This window comes from Arachis hypogaea, chromosome 13 (assembly GCF_003086295.3).
Source record: "Arachis hypogaea cultivar Tifrunner chromosome 13, arahy.Tifrunner.gnm2.J5K5, whole genome shotgun sequence".
NCBI lineage: Eukaryota > Viridiplantae > Streptophyta > Magnoliopsida > Fabales > Fabaceae > Arachis > Arachis hypogaea.
The window spans coordinates 116158906-116181826 of NC_092048.1; the positions used below are offsets into that span (position 1 = coordinate 116158906).

Here is a 22921-nt window from a genome sequence, read left to right on the forward strand (position 1 = left end):
ATGGAAGTTGGGTAAATTGGACATTTTCATCCATTTCAAACTGAAAAAAGAAGAACCCCTTATAAGTTTTTCCTAGAATTTTTATGATTACTGTGCACAACATTTTTATTCACCAATTCTTGACCACATATATTGTTTAATATAAATCTCAATAGTTATAAAAATTGAAATATCATATTCCAATTAAATACAATGATATACGTAAACATCTTTCTATAATATAATGTACCGTAAGGCAATAGTTTTTACAGAGAGAATTTTTAACTTCATTTGCCTATATTGTTTTTTGTTTTTCATCTTAATGAGCTGAGAAAAGCCCAATTAACAAAGGATTGTTGAGAGGCAACAAGCAGCAAGATTACGAACTTGGTCGTTTTTGGAAAGCCCAATTAACAATAGCACTGCTATTACCTCTTGGAGTATCGGTTAATAATTGATGTATTTGGTTTGAGTGTTTTTAATTTTCATTTCCACTCAAAATAAAAAATAGAGATGAATACATATTAGTTTGATTTTTAATAAAAATTGTTTCTATGAAAATGTTTTTAAAATAAGGTGAAGGCAAAAAAATACTGATTCTCTATTTTCACCAATTTTATTTGGAAACCACAATTTTATTTGAAAACTTTGAAAACACTTTAGCACATATGTAATTATGGAGTGTCTTTCTTCGATTCTCATAACAACCAAAATTAAAAAGAACTTATATTTTCAAAACATCTCTCTTTATTTCTTTCTTTGTGCTGCTTCTATCTTTTTTATTCTCTTAGCTTTTCTTCAATTGATCGTCGCTCTCCTACGTACTGTCTCCGGTCACTATTCTTTTGATAACTTAAGGGTAGACCAACAAGATATGAGTAGTGATGGTACTCAAACAAATCAAATGATGCATGTGCGAGATACAATTACAAATGAACTATGGACTAGTTACAACTATTGAGCATTATATAATAGATGTACTTAATATATGACACAAATATGTTGAGTATAATGTGATTTTGGATGATTTAATAAGATTGTGTTTTTACTATTTTATTAGTAATTAGTTTAAAAAATTGCTTGCATTTTTTTTGTTAGTTTTAGTTTATTTGTTAATATTTATATTTGCGAAAGAACTACTTAAAGTTTAAAAAGAATAAAATAGATTTATACATGACTATGACATTTAATTTTAAGAAGAATGAATTTATACATGACTATGACATTTTAAAAAGAATGAATTTATGCATGACTATTTATTCATATAATATTATTTTAAAATCTTTTGATATATTAAAAATAATCAAACCAAACATTAGTATTTTTACTTTTTTAAAAATTAAAGACAATAATCAAAACATGTTATAAATATATTTATTATGGATTTTTTAGATTGTAACAATAATTTAAATTTTAAGTAGATAGAATTAGTTATAGATGTAACATAGTTGAGTCATCTAGAAGTTAAACTCTTAACTATAAATAGTTCTCTTGTGATGTTCTATGTACAACATTAATTATTAATAATATCATCTTTTATTTTTCCTATTCTCTTTCTTCTTTCTTTCTTTCTCAAACCCTAATTTTTATTTTCATAATATGTTATCCCCACGAATTCTACTTTAAGCCTAAGGCTAAGTAATTATCTTCTCTTTACTATCCACTTTATGCTTCTCTTTTTCTTTACATCACAATGATCCTCACAACACACGTTCTTATTCTTCCTTCATCTATCTATTTTTTTTTTTTTTTGAATAAGGATCGTATTCAAGTATTTTATCTATTACTTAATTATAAATTTGTTATCCTTCGAGATCAGTAAACCTTTCATATAAGCATATTCTTTTTCTTTTTAATTCATATACTGATATATGTACATCATATATATACGTGATGTTTTTCTTTCCTCAGCCAATTTTTTATTTTTTTTAAAGAAACTCGTATGCCATTTTTTTCCTTCTTCTGTGGTTTCATAATTTTTTTCTAAAATTGTTTCTTTCCTTCCTATTTTATCTCTTATTTGTTACACTATTATTGTTATTTGGCTTATTTATATTATTAATTTTTTATATGTGACATTTTATTTAATATCAATATCATTCTCCGAAGTGAATGATAATTAATCATATAAATAATTATTCTCCAAAATGAAAAATAATTAATTAATTATAAACATAATCATTCTCCGAAGTGAATGATAGTTAATCATATAAATAATTATTCTCTGAAGTAAATTGTAAGATCCTGGAAAATTATAAAAGAATTTAATTGAATAATTAATCTTTAAATTGAAATAGCTAAAACGCGTTCGGACGGTCGAAAATCAAGACTTAAAAATTTGGAAATTTAACAATGATAATTGGATTCAATGGATTTTTCCGAATAGGAAAATATAATTTTTTGCGGAAATATGCGTAAGAATGCGTACTAATATTTTAGCTACCTGTACCGACTTAAATCTACCCGAAACTGTGAGTGAGAAAATTAATTTATGAGTAAACAAGTTAAGAAGTTAAAATTTATAGATTTGGAAAGTAAAAATAATTAGAATACGAATTAAAGCGCTATAATCTTAAAGGTTTTGGCCCAAAGTTAGACCAATGTGATAAATCAAGTGAACCAGACTCAAGTGGACCCAAGTCTACACTATATAAGAACTCATTTTTCCCCTTTTTGAGAGAGAAACACGCTGAAATGGTAAAGAGAGGAGGAAGAGAGAAACCCTAGCCACCATCAACTTCAAACCTCCATAACTTTTGTTCTGGTACTCCGATTAACGAGCCGTTTCTGGCCATGCATTGCTCACCTCGTCCTCTTCATTTCTATGTAAGTATTGCAGTAAGAAAATATAAAATCTCTGTTCAGTTTTTGAAATTTTCTACTATTATGTATTTTTGGGTAGTTAGTGTTGAAATCTTGTAATTTTGGTTATTTAGGAATACTCTAACATGAATTCTAAGTGGGTTATATCCCTATTTCATATTGTAAGACCCAGAACTTTTGAAAAGTCTTATTATGATCAAGTCTCAAATCATATAGTTATTTATAGCCTTAATTTCAGAGATTATTTTATTAAAGATAATTAAGGCAAGTTTTGATTTATTGAATTTGAGACGAGTTATGATTTTTATCCAATTTTATAATTATTGGGTTATTTTCTATATTCAGATTATGAATTTGGCAGTTATGAAATAAGAGGGGTTTTACATGATTTAGATTAGATAAGTAATATTTTAAATATTATCACTGCTATTTTGGAAAATGAAGAAATTAAGTATATTATTTCTAATTTTTAGATTTGGGCATTTTATTGAAAATAATTTGTGAAATTGATGAGCAAATAGTATTTTCTATGTACAAATAGTGTTGGGTTTAATTTGGGTTTCAATTACTATATTATTCCCAATTTTATGTGAAATTACCAATATGTCCCTAACCCTAATTATTTTGAAAAAGAAATGAAACCCTAAAAACCCTACCCGGTTCCCCTGACCCGGTTTCCCCACAACTGCCACTACAACAATTTTACTTATTTGTGGGAGTTTTTTAGAGGAGGTTTCTGATAACCTCCATAACAGTTCATTTTGGCAATTTATTAAACTCCTCTACATAGAACTCTCACTATTTTTACGGTATTAAAATTTTCATTCCCGCAAACACACCTAAACAAATAGAATAGTGAAACCCCCAAATCAAACCCTAAACAGAATTTCTCGATTTTAATGGAGGAGAAACGCCGCGATGCTGCACCTCCAGCTACTCGTTTCGCCACCGCCGACTCAACCGCATCCGAGCCTACATCCACGCACCACTGTGCTGGAAGCGTAAGGCCAGGTCCCTCTCACTAGAGTGCATCAAATTCGCGTGGCGTCGCTACTGCTTCATCTTCCACGGCGGGTTCTGCCGCTGGTTCTACCTCTTCAGGAACTCCGGTTCTGATATCCGGAGAGTGTTCTAACTCGATTCCACCTTCTTCCTTCAATCTCCACAACCAAAATGGTTAGCTTCTTCCTCTTCGATCCGTTTCCTCGCACTAACGCTTCTTAGATCTGGAATCAACACTTGCTTCCATTTTGATTTCCTTTTCCTATTACGCCTCTCTGATTTTGAGATTATCAATCGTTTCTGTTATCTATCGATGTATGTATATGTAAACCTAAAAAAGGTGACACTCTTGGTTTTGCTTTGTTTTTTCACTATTAGTTCCTGCGATTTTGGCTTCGAATTGAATTGAATATTGAATTGTCAATTTACTTGTTTTTTTGCTTGTTTGTTGTTCTGCTTGCATTCGCAGCCTCTCAGACTCGAAATTAAGGTATGATTTGTTCTTTTGTATTTTGGATTATGAGGTTTGTTTATGTTCAGTTGTTTAGAAAGTTTTCTAATTTAGTTGTGTGGTGAGGTTTTTAGTGAATTAGGTTTCTAAGACAACACCATGTGATCTCTTTTATGACCTTGTCTCCTAATAAGTCCATGGCTACCATCTCATATGCTTTCTCCACCAATCATTCAAGTGGAATTATGTTTATAGCATATCCTTTTGTCTTTATATATGTTCATGATTGCAAGTATTTAGCAGCAACACAGTCATTCACATCCTAAAGTACAAAAAGCTCAAAAATATATTCTTTTTAATTTTTATTTCTTACACTAATTTTATGTCTACTCATCTCTGGCAACAAAGGGTGCTTCAACAATTTGAGGATGAAAATTTAATTAAATTTCTATCACATTTTGATTATACACTCGTCACCTCTTGGTTATTTTCTCGGAGCAGGAACATAAAAAGGCTATGAACATGCTTCAGCAAGAATATGAAGAAAAAATTGCAAGATTAGAAGTTGAGGTTAAGTGAGTATTTGATAATTCACATAAAAAAGTGTCTATTAGTGAAACTTTTCTGTTCATTATTGATCTCTTTCTATTATTTCAGGGCATGTCTACATAAGGAAGAAACATATGAATCAACCACAAGTCAGCTGCATCAAAATTTAACAGCATATAAAAATCAAATATGCAAGTCCTAGCTAATAGGTTGGACCAAATCCATTTTGAAGTGGAATCAAAATGTAAGGCACTTTGTTTTTCAATAATTGCATTGTTTTCAGTTTTCACATGTTGGTAAAGGCCTGAAGATATGTTTGCACATCATCATTTGACAGATAATGTTGAGATTCAAGACTTGATAGAATGCCTGCTAGCTGAGCAGAAAGAAAAAAATGAGTTAATTTACTTCTTTAGTTTGCACATCAATCCGGCTTTGCTTGTTCGAAACTATTGAGCATGAGGAGGTATTAATTTAAATTTATTCTAATCTTAAATCTTAATTAGTACTCTTATAATATAATATAATTTTTTGTATGCTAATTTACTTCTTACTTTAATTTGTTTGTTAATCTTAAATCTTAAATCTTAATTGCACTTGTCAAATCAACAGCAGCTTCTGTTTCTTCAAAGCGAGATAACAGTAACATTGCTGCTATCACAACTAGCAGCAGCAACAAGCATGTTTCATTACTAAGCTATGCTGATAAAAGAAGATCTACCCCTTAACAAGTTGCTTCAGATGTCGGTCAATTTTTAATAATTTGACAGCATCAGTCATGAAGAAATTTGAAAGTGCAACAACTGGTACGTCAGATTTCTTTGCCATGTCTTTTATAATCTCTATATCTATGATGTTAAAGTGAGTTGTCTTCTAAATGCAGGCTTAGAAGGAGATGTAGATGCATTCTGCACTTACATTATTAAAAGAAAACCAAAGGTACCTGATTCTAATGAGTTGTTAATTATAACGTAAAATTCTTTGCTTTCTACTATTATTATTATTATTAACCATGGGTAGGAACAAAATTCCTCTTGATTTATCAAGCACGTGCAACAATACAGCCAGCTCTAAATGGTGCTTGCTTTCGACAGAGTAAGCTATTCCCATTTTGATTAAAGGTGTTATAAGATTTTTCATTGTGCTAGATTTATTTGGATGCTTTAATTTCTATGTTCAAGAGTTCATATTTCAATAATTGTTTATCAGTTCTTTTATACTTCTCTTTACAAGTTAAAGTTTTTCTTCTCTATGTAGCTTGCAAAATTCTTTCAATCTATCAGTTATGATGATCTATCACACCTTCTCCAATCTTCAATAATTATTGTCTATTTTGACTCATACATCGGTACATCTTATAGTATATAAATAATTGCCTTAAACCATTTCATCACAACATCAAATTTCTTTTGGTTCTTTACTTTTCATATATAATTATTTGATCATCCAACTTGCTCTACCTGAGACTTCACGAATTGCTTTGTCCAGATTATATTCCAAGCTCTTTAAATAATTGCCTTAAATGAACTTCATTACCTTTTTTATTGCTTCTAGATATGCACATATTCTGACAGTATGTAATAATTGACATCTGAAGTGGAGCAAGATTGTGAATTTGATATTGGCCATTTGAAGCGGTTCACCTTCCGTGAACTACAAATTGCTACTGGAAATTTCAGTCAAAAGAACATCCTTGGACAAGGAGGCTTTGGAATTGTCTACAAAGGATGCCTTACAAATAAAATGCTGGTGGCAGTGAAGAGGCTGAAAGATCACAATTACACTGGAGAAATGCAATTTCAAACTGAAGTTGAGATGATCGGCTTGGCTGTGCATCGTAACCTTTTGCGTCTCTATGGATTTTGTATGACTCCAGATGAAAGGTTACTTGTTTATCTCTACATGCCTAATGGCAGTGTTGCTGATCGCTTGAGAGGTTTGTTTCATATTAATTCTTATCATTTGTTATTCATCCTATCTTATGGTTAAAATAATGTTTCTCAAAATTAATGTCAATTACTGATTCCATTACGTGGGAAAAACAAGAAATAGTGATTCTCCTTGTATAGTTGGTAGTTAGAGGCCTAAATCTTATGTATTGGTGCTACCTCCTAAATCAGTGAAAATTCTTCATTAATTTGTCTTTTCAATTTTAATGTTAATTATTCTTAGCCTTTTGTATTTGTTTCTTTATTGTTTTTCAGTAGTTGAAATAGAAAATATGTATCTGCAGATTTAAAAAAGAATAGAAGAAATGACTAGTGCTGGTTTGGACACTAATTCACTTGAGATATATATTTATGTATATAGTGTTCTTTAATTATTATATGTTTAATAATGTTATTTTTAATATTTTGTTGTTGTAATTAATGTGATTGGAAAATGATGTTTGTTTTAAAGTATTTCTTTTATTTAAATATATAATATTTTAATTTTTTTCTACATTTTTAATGTCTTGTTTAAGTATTTCTTTTAAATAGTAAATGATGAGTAATATAATAATGTAATTATAACGTCCAGATTAATATTTTAAAAATAATATTGACAGGTTTGTGGAGGTTTGAAACCCCCACAAAAGTTAACCAAGAACTGTCACAAAATGTCAGCACAGAACCCCCACAAAAAGGGATAGAAAACCGCCACTAAATGAATTGTGGGGGTTGTGAAAAACTGCCACAAAAGAGTTCGTGGCACCTCAAATTTTGGAGGTTTTTGAAACTGCCACAATTCTTTTTGTGGGGGTTTGAAACCTCCACAAATAGAAAAAAAAACCTCCACAAATAAACAAAAACCTTGTAGTGTGCAGTAGTCCCTCCCTTCTAACAGCAGCGGCAACACACGCAGTTTCCTTTGATTTTTCTGAAAGAAAGAAACAAAGAAAGGAGAGATTTGAGAATGGGAGGGGGAGGTCTGGAAGAAAGAAGGCAGGGGAGGCCTTGTCACCGTCGATCCACTACCTTGGAGCTCGCCGTCGAGCTGCTTTGCGGCGCCGTTCATGGAGTCACTAGTTCGCGTCACCGCTGATCATCGTCGAGCCACCGTCAGAAGCCGAACAGCGAAGGAGAAGAACGCAAGGCAGGGGCCGACGAGACAGAGGAAGGGCGCGCGTGTAGGAGCTCAGCTGCGGGAGAGGAGAGGCGCGTCCGAACCTTTGCCGCCGTTGGAGCCGTGCAGAGAGAGACGCGAAGAGGGAGAGCAGTCGCGCATCCAGATGCATCCTCACCACCGCGGGAGGAATCGTCGCCGTCGCCCTGGGGTGTAGTCCGCCGCTGTTGCCAGTGGAGGTCCCTGCTGTGGAACGGAGGTGAGAGAGAGAAGCAAGATGAATTCCCTCCGCTTCTGGTGCTCTAGTCCGCCGCTGCCGCCGCCGGAAACCTTGGGCGCCGCCGTCGTTCTTGTTGCCATTAAAGGAATCTAGCTGCCGCCGCCATTCAGATCCGCTACGGTCTCTATCGGAAGCCACCATGGGAGCCGTGGAATGAGGGGTTTCTGCCACCTTTGAAACCCCATTGCTGTTGTTGTCATGGCCGCCACGCCGTTGGCTGCCGGGATCGGTATTGTGGCCGCCAGAAACCGTCTTTTCTTGGTAAGTGTTTGGTTTTCGAAACCCCTTAAAGTTAGTGCCCTGTTATACTTCGTTAGAGATTCTGAGATGTTGGTTACACAGGGTTGAGTTTCGATAAATGTACGTCGAAACTAAGGTTGTTGTTGAGCCGCCGGAGCTTTTTGCTGCTACAGGGCTGTTGTCGGGTCGGTTCGGAATCGCAACTATCCCTTTGTGTTATTTTGGTAAGTAAGTATATTTCGAAGAGCCTCGCGTTAGTATTTTGTTGTGTATGGTTAATGAATATGAGTTCTGATAGTGTGGGGTCGAGTCCTGATTATTGTATGTTGCGATTAGTGTCGCTATGGTTATTGCGGATGTGGCTTGAAGCTGAGGTTGCGGTTGTTGATGATTTCGGTTGAGGCGGAAAGGACTCTGTGACGCGTTTGAGTTATGGAATTTGCGCTTTGAGGTAGGGGCGCTTTCCGAAAACTACAGTTTATTATTGGAATTATTACATATGGATACTGATGTGAGACATGGTGTAATTAGTGATTGTATCTGCCTTATGTATTATTTGATTGACTCGAATGATTATGGATGTTGGCTTGGCTGAATTGTTGTGTGGCTTGTGAAATGTAATGTTTGAAGTTGATTCTTTAAATATTTGAAATGAGTTTAATCCGTTGAGGATTGGTTTGAATTGAGTCAATTATTTTGATGATATGAAAGATAAAATGCTCTTGAAATTCAGCCTGGGTTGCTTTAATTGCTATGGTTTTGATAAATGATTTATTGTTGAACCGATTCTTTAAAGCTTTATAAATGAGTTAAATCGGTTGATATTGAGTTGATTTTTTAAAATGGTTTCCTTGAGGTATGCCATTGAGGCGACTGTTGGATTTAGCTTACTTTTGAATTGATTTCTGGTTTTGAGCTGTTGAAAAGGAATGAGAAACGGTTTAGTTGGGACCCGAACCGGGTGGCAAAGTCCAAGTTTTAGGGGAGGTGCTGCCGAAATTTCTATAAAATCCGAGTCTTTATTGAATGTTGCCTGGAAAAAAATGATGAGTTAAAGACTTCTACTATTTTACTTGAATTATCAAGAAAAGAATGATTCATGCTTTTGAAATGAATTATTAAAGAGGAAATTGTGATTCAGTCTTGCTTCTTAAGAAAGGCATTGTATCTCTTTCAGAAGAAAGTTATTTAGATGAGACTTGTGTTTTAAAGCTGTTTGGATGTGAAAAGGGTTTATGCCTTTGAATTTGACTTGGGGGTTTTAATTAAAGAAGTTTCAATGACTTTGAAAGAACCTGAGTGTCTATTGACAAGTTTCATTTTGAAATGTTTTGAGAAAGGTTTTGAGTACTCTTTGAATTCTGAATTCTTGTAAGACTAAAACAATTTTTAACAGTTGAAACGTTTTAGAATTTGTCATGGGGGTTAAAGCTGGTTTTGCCTAAGTAAAGGAAACGGCTTTGAAGGAAGTAAATGATTACGTGACTCGGTTTGGCTTAGACCTTATTTTATTACTCAAATCGGAAAGCCAAGGTTTTAATGATTTTAAATGAATTTGGCGAAATGAGTTATGCTATTCTCCCCTAAGGACTTGGGACTCTGCCGAGGGACTTTTGTTACAAAAATCCCATTGTTGGATGGGTGATTTTGAATGATTCAAAAGGAATTTTAACTTTCCATGGTTTTGGAAGTTTTGGAAGTTTTGGAAAGAGGAAGCCGAGAGTGGCTTATTTCAAAAAGGGAATTTTCCTTGAGTAAAACTGGCTTATGAGCCTGAGATAATTTGAGAAATGAGATCTTTAAAGCCAAGGCTGAAAAGAGTTGAAACTCGATTTCAAAGTGAAATGAATTGAGAAAATGATTTATGGCTTAAATGCCGATTTCATGAATTTGATGATTTTGAATGTGGAAGTGCTGTTTTATTATGAGCCGGAATGGCTATGTATGATTATGAATATCGACTGGTTCTGGATTGAACCGTGGGCCGGAATGGCTGCGTGTGATTATCAATATTGGCTGGTTCTGGACTGAACCGTAAGCCGGATGGCTGAGATGGATGTTGATCCATGGATGAGAATGAATGCATGTATATGCTGAATTATTGATAATTGTGATTTTTGCACTTCCACTATTGGAGATGAGGGTTTCCCTGGGTAGTAGCAATGGCTAGCCACCATGTGCTCCAGGTTGAGACTCGAAGCTCTGTTAACCCAATGTCGTAAGTGTGGCCGGGCACTGTGAAAGGCCCGGATGAGCTCGCCCCCATAAATATTCACCAGTGAGGGTGATGGATATGGATCATGATTATGATCAAGTTTATGATGAGTATAACTCGAGTTGGGGATGCACGATAGAGGGACAGTCCAATGGTTAGCTACCAGGACTTGTCGGGTTGGCTCTATAACCGACATATGATATCATCAGCCACTAGGGACAGGCATGCATCATATGCATTTGTGTGACATTGGTTGGGTGTGCATATTATACTTGGTTTGCCTATGTGATTAATTGCTAACTGTTATACTTGTAATAACTGTTTGTCTGTGCTTGAACTTCCTATCTGTGTTTGCATCTGGGACTTTGTTGGATTGTGGTGATTGGTTGTTGGTTGGATTGTTTGGGCCTAGGGCCGTGGTTGGAAAGAGATGAACTGACGGTTGATTTCGGTTTTGTGTTTCTGGTTTGGAATAAAATTATGAAAGGCTATTTTGGTTCCGCATAGATAAACCGTTTTGAAAGGCTTTTGAGTTTGAGAATTGAACGGTTCTTCTTTCCGAAAAGATTTCCGACTTTACTTTCATTGTAAACCGTTGTTTTTGAAAAGAGGCATAAGACGGTTATGAATCACTGGTGCGGTTATCTTCATGTATCCTATTACAGTAATTCCCAAAAACCCTCTACTGAGAACCCTTTCGAGGATGATGTTCTCACCCCCCTACATTTTTCCCCTTTCAGGATATGGGCGCAGAAGTCACGAAGAGTTTATTTGGTTATTGATATGTTCTGTGTTGATGTAGATTATTTATTGTACCCTCGCCTTTATCTTGATATATTCTGTGAGAGGGATAGAGATTGTATTGGATTATGCTTGTAATATTATTTATATATATATGTGTATATATATATGGATGTACTCTTTATGAGCTTTTGTAAGTTGTATGGTATTTGTGGATGTACGTTATCGAACGAAAGTATTTTTGGATCGGTATTGCGACTTAAAGTTTTAAACAGGCTCATATTTTAGTATTAAATAATATAAAAGTCGTCGTAATGTCCGAACTATCAGAGTCGCGCAGCCGGAAGTGTGAGCTTTGGTAGTTAGGGTGTTACACATATGGGCTAAGGTAAGAAATCCTCAAACTCTTGTGGTTTATGAAATTTTATGAACCCTAGATTAATGTATATGTAAAATTGGTTATGTTAGTGTTGTTGGGTGTATTTGGAGCACTATTGTAAGGCCCACATCGGTTGAGGAGGGAAACGAAGCATGCCTTATAAGGGTGTGGATACCTCTCCTTAGCATGACGCGTTTTGATGAGTGAGTATGGGGGGTTTAGGCTATCATCCCTATCGTCAAAGACAAAACCGTGAGGCCTTGTGTGCCAAAGCAGACAATATCGTGCTAGCGGATGGTCTGGGCTGTTACAGATGGTATCAGAGTGGTTCGTCCTCGTGAGCCTGAGGGATGGACCGATTGTGCTTCATTGCATACTCTGGGTCATTTTTCTTTCATGCTATTTAGGTTATCTCATCAATATTTCTTAGCATGCTTGTTTGTGAGTGCCTTTGGGAATAATTGAAGCACCGGCCTTGAGATATTGAGACTGATCACCTTGATATCGATTGTTTGGTGTGGAAAGGAAATCCGAATGGCAACTCACGGATGAGGTCGAACACGTTAACTCAGAGGTAGTAAGGGTGACTGGCTTAGCCTATGCGTTACGAGCTTAGCATGTTTCAGAAAATTCTGTACGTGGAGTTTGCGGCATATCGGCTGATGGGTGCGGCTTAACACTTGTGGCAACGGAAGTAAAGAATGACGCTTTTGCGGTTTTTACTTATAATTTTCGATTTCTAACTGTTATGGTGTTGAACCATGTTGAAAAAGTTTTAAGGTTTATAATGATTTTCAGATTTGGTTTGGAACTTTGGTTTGGAACTTGGCTTGAATGGTTTGGTTTTGAAAGTAAGTCAGAAATTTTGATTTGACGACATAATTTAAAAGAAAAAGTGAGTTTTAAGATTTTATTGATTTGTAATTTTAGTTTATAATTTATCTTATCAACAAGGGATTTAACTGAAATTAGGATTTAAGGATTTTAAATGAGTTTAAGGGGATTGTGGTTCAAAGTAATTGATTTAAAAATAAATAATTTTTGAGTCTTTTGAAAAAGGTTTGATATTGATCTTATTCTGAAGGATATTGTTTAAAAAGAAAAAGTGAGTTCTATAATTTTATCAAATTGTGAACTTGGTTTCTAAATTATCTTGTTGAATGCGGATTTAAATTGAAAAGTTTTATCCGAGGAAACCGTGATTTCAAGTATTTGACTTACGAACAAATGATTTTTGACTCCTTGAAAGAGCTTTAACAATGAACTCATTTAGAATAAACTTGTTTTGAAGGTTTTAGAAACATATTACCAAAAAATCGGTATTTGTTTTAAGAAAACTTTCAGATTCTTGATGACGATAATCAGAGTGACGCAGCGGAAGGCGAGAGGAAACATCGACATGGCAGGGTGCTTTGATGGGGATATATCGTGTAGCTCGGATTTTTGAGGACGAAAATCTTTTTAAGGAAGGGAGGATGTAAGAACCGGGGTTTTCCAAGCAAAACTGTTTTAATCAAAATAATAAATTTTAAGTGCCCGAGATGGATTCAAAATTTAGAAGTTTTAATTTGAAAATATAAATGTGAAAAATTGGTTTCAATGAATTTTTCTGAGCCGGAAAATGTATTTTCTGTGAAAGACCGAGAACCGACAGCCGAACCGGTCGAACCGGTTTAAGCTTGCCCGGTACTGTGTTTTGAAAAAAAAAATATTTTAGAAAATTGATTTATTGTTTTGAAAGGAGAAAAATAATTTAGAATTAAAACCCGGGTACTAATCTTAAAGGTTTTGGCCCAAAGTGGGCCAAACGGGCTAAAAACGCTAACGGATTGGACCGGACCCAAACCGGGCCCAAGGTCCAACATATATAAACCCACTTAATGAGCTTTTCAGCTCATTTCCCTTCACTTTGAAGAGAGGGGCGCGGTTTAGAAGAAGAGAGGAGGAGAAGCCATTGTTACTATTCACTTCCTCCTTCAAAGCTCCATAACTTTTGATCCGGAGCTCCGATTGACGAGCCGTTTACAGACACGCGAAGCTCTCAACGAGCTCTTCCCTTCTATCTAAGAAAATCTGGTAATAAATTGCATCTCACATACCAATTTTCTGCCCTAATATTTTGCACGTTTTTAGGTTGGGGTTTTGAGCAAGTTTTGTGGTTTTGCTTGTTTAGGTGATCTCTAGTAGTGGATAATTGATGGATTTTACCCCTAATCTTGTTGGGTAAGGTAAGGTTTTACTAAACCCTTGTGTTTAGTTATTTTATGTATATTAGATTTTGATGTTGGTATATATATGTGATGTTAGTTTGAGCTTTGGTGTTTGTTGGAGTTGGTTGAGGTTTTGGATCAAGTTTGGTGGTTTCGTTTTGGTGTTTGGAGCATTTGAAAATCAGTCAAGGTATGGTTTAGGTTTTCTTTATGTAATATGTATCGTTTATGGACACTTAGGCTAGTTAGCCCTAAGATAGGATTGAATGTTGTTGGTATATGAATAATTATATGTTAATTGATATTAATTGTTGTTAGTATTGGATTGTTGTAGTTGATAATGATTATTGGGAATTGTTGGTGTTATTGAGTATTGATGATTAGTGTTATTGATGAGGATTGATAAATGAAGTGGTGGTGTTGTGTGGAATGAATTCAAATACTAGTAATAATGATTATATGATTTGATGAGGTTGTTGGTATTTAATGATTTATGATGAATATTGAGGTTGTTGGTATTTAATGATTATGAAAGTTGATGAGGAATGTGTGATTTATTGTTGTTAATGAATAATGTTGAGGATTGATATTGGTGTTGAATGATGTAACTTATGAGGATTGGAGATTTCATAGGATGAATGATGTTTATGAATGGTTGAATTGTGCAAATTGGTTAATATTAATATTTTGATTTGGAATATGTGAATTGTGTTGGATTTGTTGTGGGAAGAGTTGGAAGAGAATGAGTGGAATAGGTGTTAAAATTGATGAAAATGCTATGGAATGGTGAATTGATGTAGGAGGTAGTGTTTTATGATGTTTGGGTATGTTTTGAGTTGTTTTGGTTTTGGAAGTTTTGGAAAACTAGAGAATTGTCACTTTTGGTAAAAACCTGTTTTTGGTGAACTTTGGAGGATCATAACTTGAGCCTCAATTTTTTAAATTGGTTGAAAATTGTTTTAAATTAAATATGATTTAAAGAGCTTTAAATTGATATAAAGTTTGATAAAAATGAATTTTTGTAGAGGAAGTTATGAACATTTAAAGTTTGGTGTTTAAAAATTGAAAATTCTGCAACTTGATATTTTTCTACAAACTGAGGTGTATGCGTACACGGGCACCCCCATACGCGGATGGTGGCCTCTGTCCAGCACTCATGCGTACGCGGCCCAGGTATGCATATGCAGATGTACTTTTTTTAACCCTATGTGTACGCATGGAAGGGGTGTGCGTACGCACAGCCCCTGTTTTGCTGAAAAATAATTTTTCTTCACTTTGCAAGGATTCTCTAGCTTTTCAAACTTCTTTATCTACTGTTTAATATTTCTAACTAGTAATTAGACCTTGAGACTAATAGAGATGGGTTAGTGAGCTAAAATTGGTAATTTTCTATATGAGTTTAGAAGACGGAGACTTAGGTTTCTGAAGTTGTGGGTGAACTAGCGAAGAGCTTTATTGGCAATGGCTTGAGAACTTGTGAGTGGATGGTAACTTGTGAAATTAAGAATTGATGATGGTTATGATGAGCTTGATGGATATTAAAGGAGAGTGTGTCAGTCACTATATCCTTGGAATGTTGAGACTTGAGAATTGAAAATGGATTGAGATGAGAAAATGGTGATGACTGATGATCATCTGAGGTTGATGGACTTGTTGGATGTGGAAAGTGTGTCAGGCACTATATCCTTGGAATGATAGTGTGTCAGGCACTATATCCCTGGAACGATTTATGATGAACCCTATGTTATTGTTGTTTTCCTTCTCTGCCGCAAGAGTGTGCCAGGCACTATATCCTCGGAACAATACAAAAGCGTGCCAAATGCTATATCCTCGGACGTCACAGAAAGGCGACATCCGAAAGGATGTGTCGGGTTGGCATTCATGGACCGACAAGTGATATCACGAGGCAATAGGACAGGCATTCATCATATGCATCTCTTATATTCTTGTTTGCTTTTATTACTTGCAGTTTTCCTAAATGTATAATATGTCTACTTGCTTCTTGAATTACTTGTTATATATGATTACTACCTGTGTATTACTTGTTTGCATTAATTGTGTTTGTCTGGTGCTGAGGAGGTTAGGTAGGTGGTGGCGATGGGATCACACGGAGGTTAGAGTGGCGAAGGCTGTGGGATACAGCAGTGTGACTAGTTCTAGTTAGAATTTCCCTAAGTTTAGATAACCCGGTTTATGGTTTAAGTTCTTTATTTATTTATTTATGTTAAGCTTGAATATCGGTTTGGTGTGAAGTTCTAGGATTGCCTTCGGCGTCTCGGGGCCTTACATCTTACATTATTGGGTACTGTTACCATACTGAGAACCTCAGGTTCTCATTCCATACTTTGTTGTTGTTTTTCAGATGCAGGTCGTAATCTACTTCAGTGAGATTGCGGATATGGTGACAGAGCGGAGTATGGTTCGTTTCTTATGTATTTCTGTTTTACTTTCATCATAGTATTCTCTCACCTTTGCACATTTATCTTTATGGCCTTAGAGGCTTATTTGAGAGATAGGTTGTATAAGCTGTTTTAATTCTAAAACTCTGTATCTTTCTATTTGTAAATGGTCGGCTTAAACTCCACAAGTTGCGGCTAGTTCTCTATGAGTATTATATTCTTGTATTTATATATGTTTTATCCTCTTATGTCTATACCATGTATTCTATGCGTTAGCTTCGTGTGAACGTTTCGCGTTTTTGTAACTCTGTCTTTGAGCTATATCCTTCATCAAGCTTCTAGATTATATTATTTCCTTCTATATATATATAAGCCTTAGGACTGTCGTAACCTCTGATTAACCTTTGCTTTACGGCTAGAGGTAAGGCTTAGGGTAATTGGGGTGTTACATTTAGTGGTATCAGAGCCGGACCCAGATCGATGTGCCAGCGAGGACGCTGGACTCCCTTAAGGGGGTGGATTGTAAGGCCCACATCGGTTGGAGAAGGGAACGAAGCATGCCTTATAAGGGTGTGGATACTGATAAATCACTATTTTATGGTTTATCTTGTGCTTAATTGAGTGGATTTTATCAACTCTTTACCCACTTATTAATACTATTTGCATGGTTTTACATTTGCCTTCCTAATTATGTGCTTTGATTGAAAACATGCTTCTTTGGCCTTAAGTTCCCTATGTTTAATCCTCTCTTATTACCATTAGATGCCTTGATATGTGTGTTAAGTGTTTTCAGAGATTACAGGGCAGGAATGGCTTAGAAGATGGAAAGGAAGCATGCAAAAGTGGAAGGAATACAAGAAGTTGGAGAAATTGCTAAGTTGTCCAGCCTGACCTCTTCGCACTCAAACGGCTATAACTTTAGCTACAGAGGTTCAAACGACGCGGTTCTAGTTGCGTTGGAAAGCTAACGTCCGATGCTTCGATTTGATATATAATATGCCATAGTTGCTCTGATGCTAGGTGACGCGGTTGCGTGATCCAGGCGGACGCGTCGCAGTGGCGAAAAACCAGCGTGGCAGATTTCTTCTCCAGCGAATTCTGGGTTGTTTCTTACTCAGTTCTCGGCCCAGAAAATACAGATTAGAGGCTATAAAGTGGGGGAGTGCATCCATTCATCAAGAGGCTTTCAATATTCACAATTTTAGGAGTAGATGTAGTTTTTAGAGAGAGATGTTCTCTCCTCTCTCTTAGGATTAGGATTTAGGATTTCTCTTAGTTTTAGGAGTGACTCTCAATCCCAGGTTCAATGTTCTTTTCATTATTTTCCCAATTTTATTTACGAATTCTTCTATGTTACAGATTACTCTTTGAATTAATATTATTTTAGGTAATTCAGTTTATTATTGCTTTCTTTTATTTACATTATTGTTATTCCCATCTGAAGACATTTTTATTCCAGTAGATTTACTTTTCTCCTTTTGGTCTTGGTTAAGAAATCAGTAACTCAGGAGTTATCAAACTCAAACATGATTGATAATTGTTATCTTTGTTAATTAAATTGAACTTCAATAATCCCAATATTTTCTTAGGAAATAAATAGGATTCGAAGATCAAACCAATTAATTCCTTGACCTTCCTTTGCCTTAGTAAAGGTTAACAAAGTGGAATTAAGATTCAATTTTCATCATCATTGATAAGGATAGCTAGGATAGGACCTCTAATTTCTAATACCTTGCCAAGAGTTTATTATTACTATTTTATTTTATTCTTTTTGTTCAACATACTGCTTCCTTACTTTCAAAATCCCCAATTTACAAACTCATAACCAATAATAAGAACATACCTCCCTGCAATTCCTTGAGAAGACGACTCGAGATTTGAATACTTCGGTTATCAATTTATTTAGGGGTTTGTTACTTGTGACAACCAAAATGTTTGTACGAAGGGATTTCTGTTGGTTTAGAGACTATATCTACAACGCGACTGTTTTTATAAAATTCTTTACTGGCAAAAATCCCGACGTCAAAATGGCGCCGTTGCCGGGGAACTGCAATCGTGTGCCTTATTATTGGTTATTGTAAATATTTTTTTTTACTTGTTTATTTGTCGTTATTTTTCCCCTCTTTATTTCTTTTTGCTACTATGAATTCTCACCCCTTTCGCTTTGAGTTTGGTTCTAATGTTATTGAAAGGAATGGAAGTTATAACAGGAACATGCATCAAAGTCAGAGCAATCAAAGATGGATGGAGCCAAGAGGATCTGATCGACCCTTTAGGCAACAACACCCTCCAAGATATCATGGACAAAGACCATTCTACAATGCATACCAAGCAAATAGACATGGTGGACAACCTTGTAATTACCTACAAGCCCCACCATGTGCTTATAGGCCATCCTCTCAACGTAACTTCGAACTACCACACTCACAAGCTCCTTTTCACCATTCACCACCGTATGATCCTTATTCACCCCAGTTCCAATCCAATCACTCCCAAACACCACCGCTTCCCCCTGTACCATATCCAAATCTATCACCCCGAGAATCAGAGGTTCGCCTCAAGGAAACAGTAAATCGACTTCAAACAACCCTTCATCAACTGGAGCAAGCAGTAAGTCAATTATCTTCCAGACGTTCGAACATTCAAGGACCTTCCACAGCCCTATGTGGACAATCTAACGAAGAACGTAGTATGAAGGAGATACTAGAAACTCCAGTGGACAAGACAGAGCATGGCTTCGTACTGGAACAAGTAGAAGAAGCTGTCATTATTGAAGAAGAAGAGTTGGTTGAAGACTTAGGAGACGCTGAACCTCCATGGGAATCCAAGGTTGTGGAGCATTCTGTCCAGGATGTTACAATTGATGCTAAAGAGGATTGTGCGCAATCCCCAGAGCAAGTCCTTCATGAAGAACTAGACAGAATAACCCAAGAAGCAAATTTCCTTGATGATGATAGTCACAAGTCAAGTTCTCCTAGTAATGAACTTGCATCCGCAAGTGAATTCTCTGAGATCGAAGACTCTTCCCCAAGTGAATATGAAGATGATACGGAGGTAGATTTCTCTCAACCTCCAGTCTATGACTCAAGTGATGAGGAAGACATAGATGGCTTTGATCAGGACATAGATACAATTGAAGAATCTTGCAAAGAAGTGGAGAATTTCACAGAAGAACACAAGGGAGTAGAACTCACAGAATCACTGAAACCACCTATCCCAAGGCCATTACCACCCAATACAAGCTTCAAGTGGGTACAATCCTTAACCTTTAACTGTATTTTTTCACTTGAATATGGTTTACTTGAAACAGATGGCCAGCTTAGAGCTCTCTGCGGCTTTAAGAGTAAGCGGGAAATGGCTCGTACTCAGAGCTGGTGCACAAGGTTCAATAAAGTTCCACGATTCAACTCGAAGTGCACGGATTGGCATCATGATCAATCAGATGGATCTCGGAAAACGTTTGGTTATCCTGGTGAGAATCTAATTTCTAAACCGCCCAGATGGAAAAGTATAGATCAAGACAAAGGCGGATCTAAAAGCAAAGTTTGGGATCCTGGAATCTATGCTGACATTCGTCACCCCGGGAGCCTGACAATCTGTTTGAAGCTGCTCAGAAGCTTCACATGCCTAGTTTGGGACCCCGGAGGCTATTGGCATTCCAAGCATTGGTGGAGATTTTTGGATGAATTTAAGCATAAGCCGCCATAACAGGAAGCTCATCCAACGTCCAACTTAAGGACTTTAACTAAAAGTGCTAGGTGGGAGACAACCCACCATGGTATGATCGTTCCTTCTTCAATTTTTATTTAGTTTTAATTGCTTTCGAGTTTTATTTTATTTTATTATATTGAACCTGGAGTTTTGCATCGCATTCATATTTGCATTCTGCATACAGTTTAAAAAAAAGGGTGCGCGACGCGACCGCATCATTCATGCGATCGCGTCACATTGCGAAAAACACTTTCCATGCAAGCGCGTCATCCACGCGGCCGCGTGACCTGGAGATCGGCATAAAGATCCAACGTCCAGAAAGTTAGGCTGAAATCGTGCGGCCATTGTGCGTTTCGCACAAAATGCCCACGCGATCGCGTCCCTGATGCGATTGCGTCACTTGCACAACCTCAATCCCACGCGACAGCGTGAGCGACGCGATCGCGTCGCATGGATTGCACAACACCCCAAAAGGAGATAGAGAGTTGCGCTGAAACGACGTTGGAATTGTGCGTTTCGCACAAATGCCAGCGACGCGATAGCATGCCCCAGGCGATCGCGTCATTCACTCTTTTTGCCCTCCACGTGATCGCGCCACTCATGCGATCGCGTCAACCACCTTTTCGCCCCAACCACGTGACCGCGTGCCCCACGCGATCGCGTGGATTCAAATTTATAACCCCCCAGTCACGCGAACCCTATCAGTCGTGCCCCCCCAAACCCCTCTCCTTCCTCTCTTCTTCTCCAATAACACCACCACCATCCAGCCACCACCACGCCACCGCCAGACGCCGCCGACCACCCAGACCCTGCCTCCACCCACCCCCTTCCTCCTTCCCCCTCCTTTCTTCTTCTTCCTTCTTCTTCCCCCCTCTCCGCGACCACCACCCCCGCGTCGCTGTCACCACTGCCCAGCGCCACCCACCCCTTTCCCCCCTTCCCCCTCTTCTTCCCCCTACCCCTATCACAACCCCCCTTTCCCTCCCTTCCTCCGAACAGCAGCCACCGCCGTCATCCCCAGCCACCTCTCTGCCCCACTCTCTTTCTTACGCCTACCAGGTTCTGACGAACGCCACCCTTCTATCCTTCGTAGTTAATTCACATTTTTCTGTTTATGTTCATCATTAGGCTAGTTAAATATACATGCTGTAGTGGATTTTAGGTTGTTAGGTAGCCTAGGATGTGGTTAGTGGATTTAGGTCTGTTTAATTGCACTGTTCGTGTTTCTTATTTTATTCTGCTGTTGCTATGATGATTGTAATGTTCATATGATGTACTCTCTTGTTTCTTGCTGCTCTGTACACTGCATTTTCATGTTTATACTCCTTATATGTAATTGCAGCTTTAATTTTGATTCATATGAACTATCTGATTGCTGTTTATTTTCCGGGACAATCCAATTTTAGCTGGAATGCTGCCCAAATTTCTGTAAAATATTTCCATTTATGTCTTGGTTTTGGCATTTTCAACTGTGCTTTCCTTAGATTTAACCAAACCAATTCATGAATGCCAGGGCAAGCTTTCTTATTCTTTTTGATTTCCTGGTTCATAATTTGCATTTTTGATGTTTGATTCCAATTTTTGCTATTTCTATATCTATTTGAATCATCATTAACATGTTTTCCTTATTTGGATATGAGTTACTTATAGCTTCTAACTGTGAATACTTGTTACTTGGAATATTTTCATTATGCCACTTACTTTAACCCACTTTTTACTAACTCACTAATGTCAACCTCATAAACTCTTTTTCAATTCTAACCAACCTAACCTTTCTTACTTTCTCTTCTGATTTTCTTTCACTTTCTTTTAACATTCTAACCATGGCATGATGTTAATTTTTCTATTTAAACATGAATTCAATTATATTTTGGATTGTGAATTCTCTTTTTCAGACTTTTAACTCCTATACAATCCTCAATGCACATTTAATTAACTCATTTTCCTTATCCTTTTGCTCCTTTGCCACTTTGTATTTCTTTTGATTATTTGCCTATTTGATATTCTATTATTATTATATCATGGTTTTCTATTTTTCAGGATGTCTGCCAGCCAGAGAAAAGGAAAAGGCAAGGCTACTACTGGAAAACGTAAAAGAGGAGAATCCTCCATGTCCATCATAGATATGATGCACGATGAATCCTTGCGGGAGAAAAATTTTACCCCGCAGGAGAAGGCTGACCAGCTCATCCCTGCTACAGATCCAATAAAGTTTGCAAACCGATACTGTAGCTGAAGTATCCGGTGTTTGCAAACTCCAGGAACCTATACCTGGAGAGAACTTTGAAGATCCCAGAAGAACTCCAGCAATACACCTCTGATCAGATCAAATAAAGAGGCTGGTTCTTTCTGGAGAGAAACCTGACTGAGGTCAATGCATCTTGGGTTAGGGAATTCTACTGCAATTACTTCAAATCTTCCCTAGATGCAGTGAACCTTAGAGGAAAGCAGATCCTGGTCACTGAAGAGGCCATTGAAGATGTTCTGAAACTTCTGCCTAAAACTGATCAGCTGGATGGTTATCAGAAAGCTGAGGAGGATATGCGCTTCATGCGATTTGATTGGGATGCAGTCAAGGCCCGGATAGCCCTTGACCCAACCGTTCCTTGGATTATGGGTCAGAACACCACCATGCCAATGGAAATCAAGCGAATTTACCTGAATGATGAGGCTTGGCTATGGCATAAGATATTTAGCAACTTCGTTATGCCGAGTACTCACGAGACTGAGATACCAGCCGATATGATCACCCTCCTTTGGTGTGTGATGGAGGGTAAGGACCTGTACCTGCCACGCTTTATCTGGTACCACATGGCCAGGGTCCACGTCCGAGGCACTCTTCCCTTTCCCTATCTGGTTACACAGCTAGGCTGTCGAGCTGACGTGCCTTGGGAGGA

The 22921-nt window shown here is 36.9% G+C and overlaps 1 protein-coding gene across 16 annotated transcripts; it reads left to right on the forward strand.

The window, feature by feature from the left end:
* The first annotated feature begins 3530 nt into the window (after positions 1 to 3530).
* LOC112732840 (probable LRR receptor-like serine/threonine-protein kinase At5g45780) lies at positions 3531 to 17716 on the forward strand. 16 transcript variants are annotated; one of them, XR_011869876.1, is made up of 12 exons: positions 3531 to 3978; positions 4274 to 4294; positions 4757 to 4830; positions 4913 to 5048; positions 5142 to 5270; positions 5417 to 5610; positions 5688 to 5743; positions 5825 to 5899; positions 6402 to 6740; positions 7353 to 8390; positions 8472 to 8593; positions 8706 to 9093. XR_011869876.1 is itself a non-coding variant. In XM_072212342.1 (10 exons), coding segments are annotated over exons 8-10 (366 nt in total). In that variant the 5' UTR covers positions 3531 to 3978; positions 4274 to 4294; positions 4757 to 4830; positions 4913 to 5048; positions 5142 to 5270; positions 5417 to 5610; positions 5688 to 5743; positions 5825 to 5898; the 3' UTR covers positions 16303 to 17716. The 16 variants fall into 16 exon arrangements, 8 of the variants coding, with proteins under 8 accessions (XP_072068443.1, XP_072068442.1, XP_072068445.1 ...); XR_011869877.1 differs by having other exon boundaries at positions 5852 to 5899; XR_011869878.1 differs by lacking the exon at positions 4274 to 4294 and having other exon boundaries at positions 3539 to 3978.
* The last annotated feature ends 5205 nt before the right edge of the window (positions 17717 to 22921 follow it).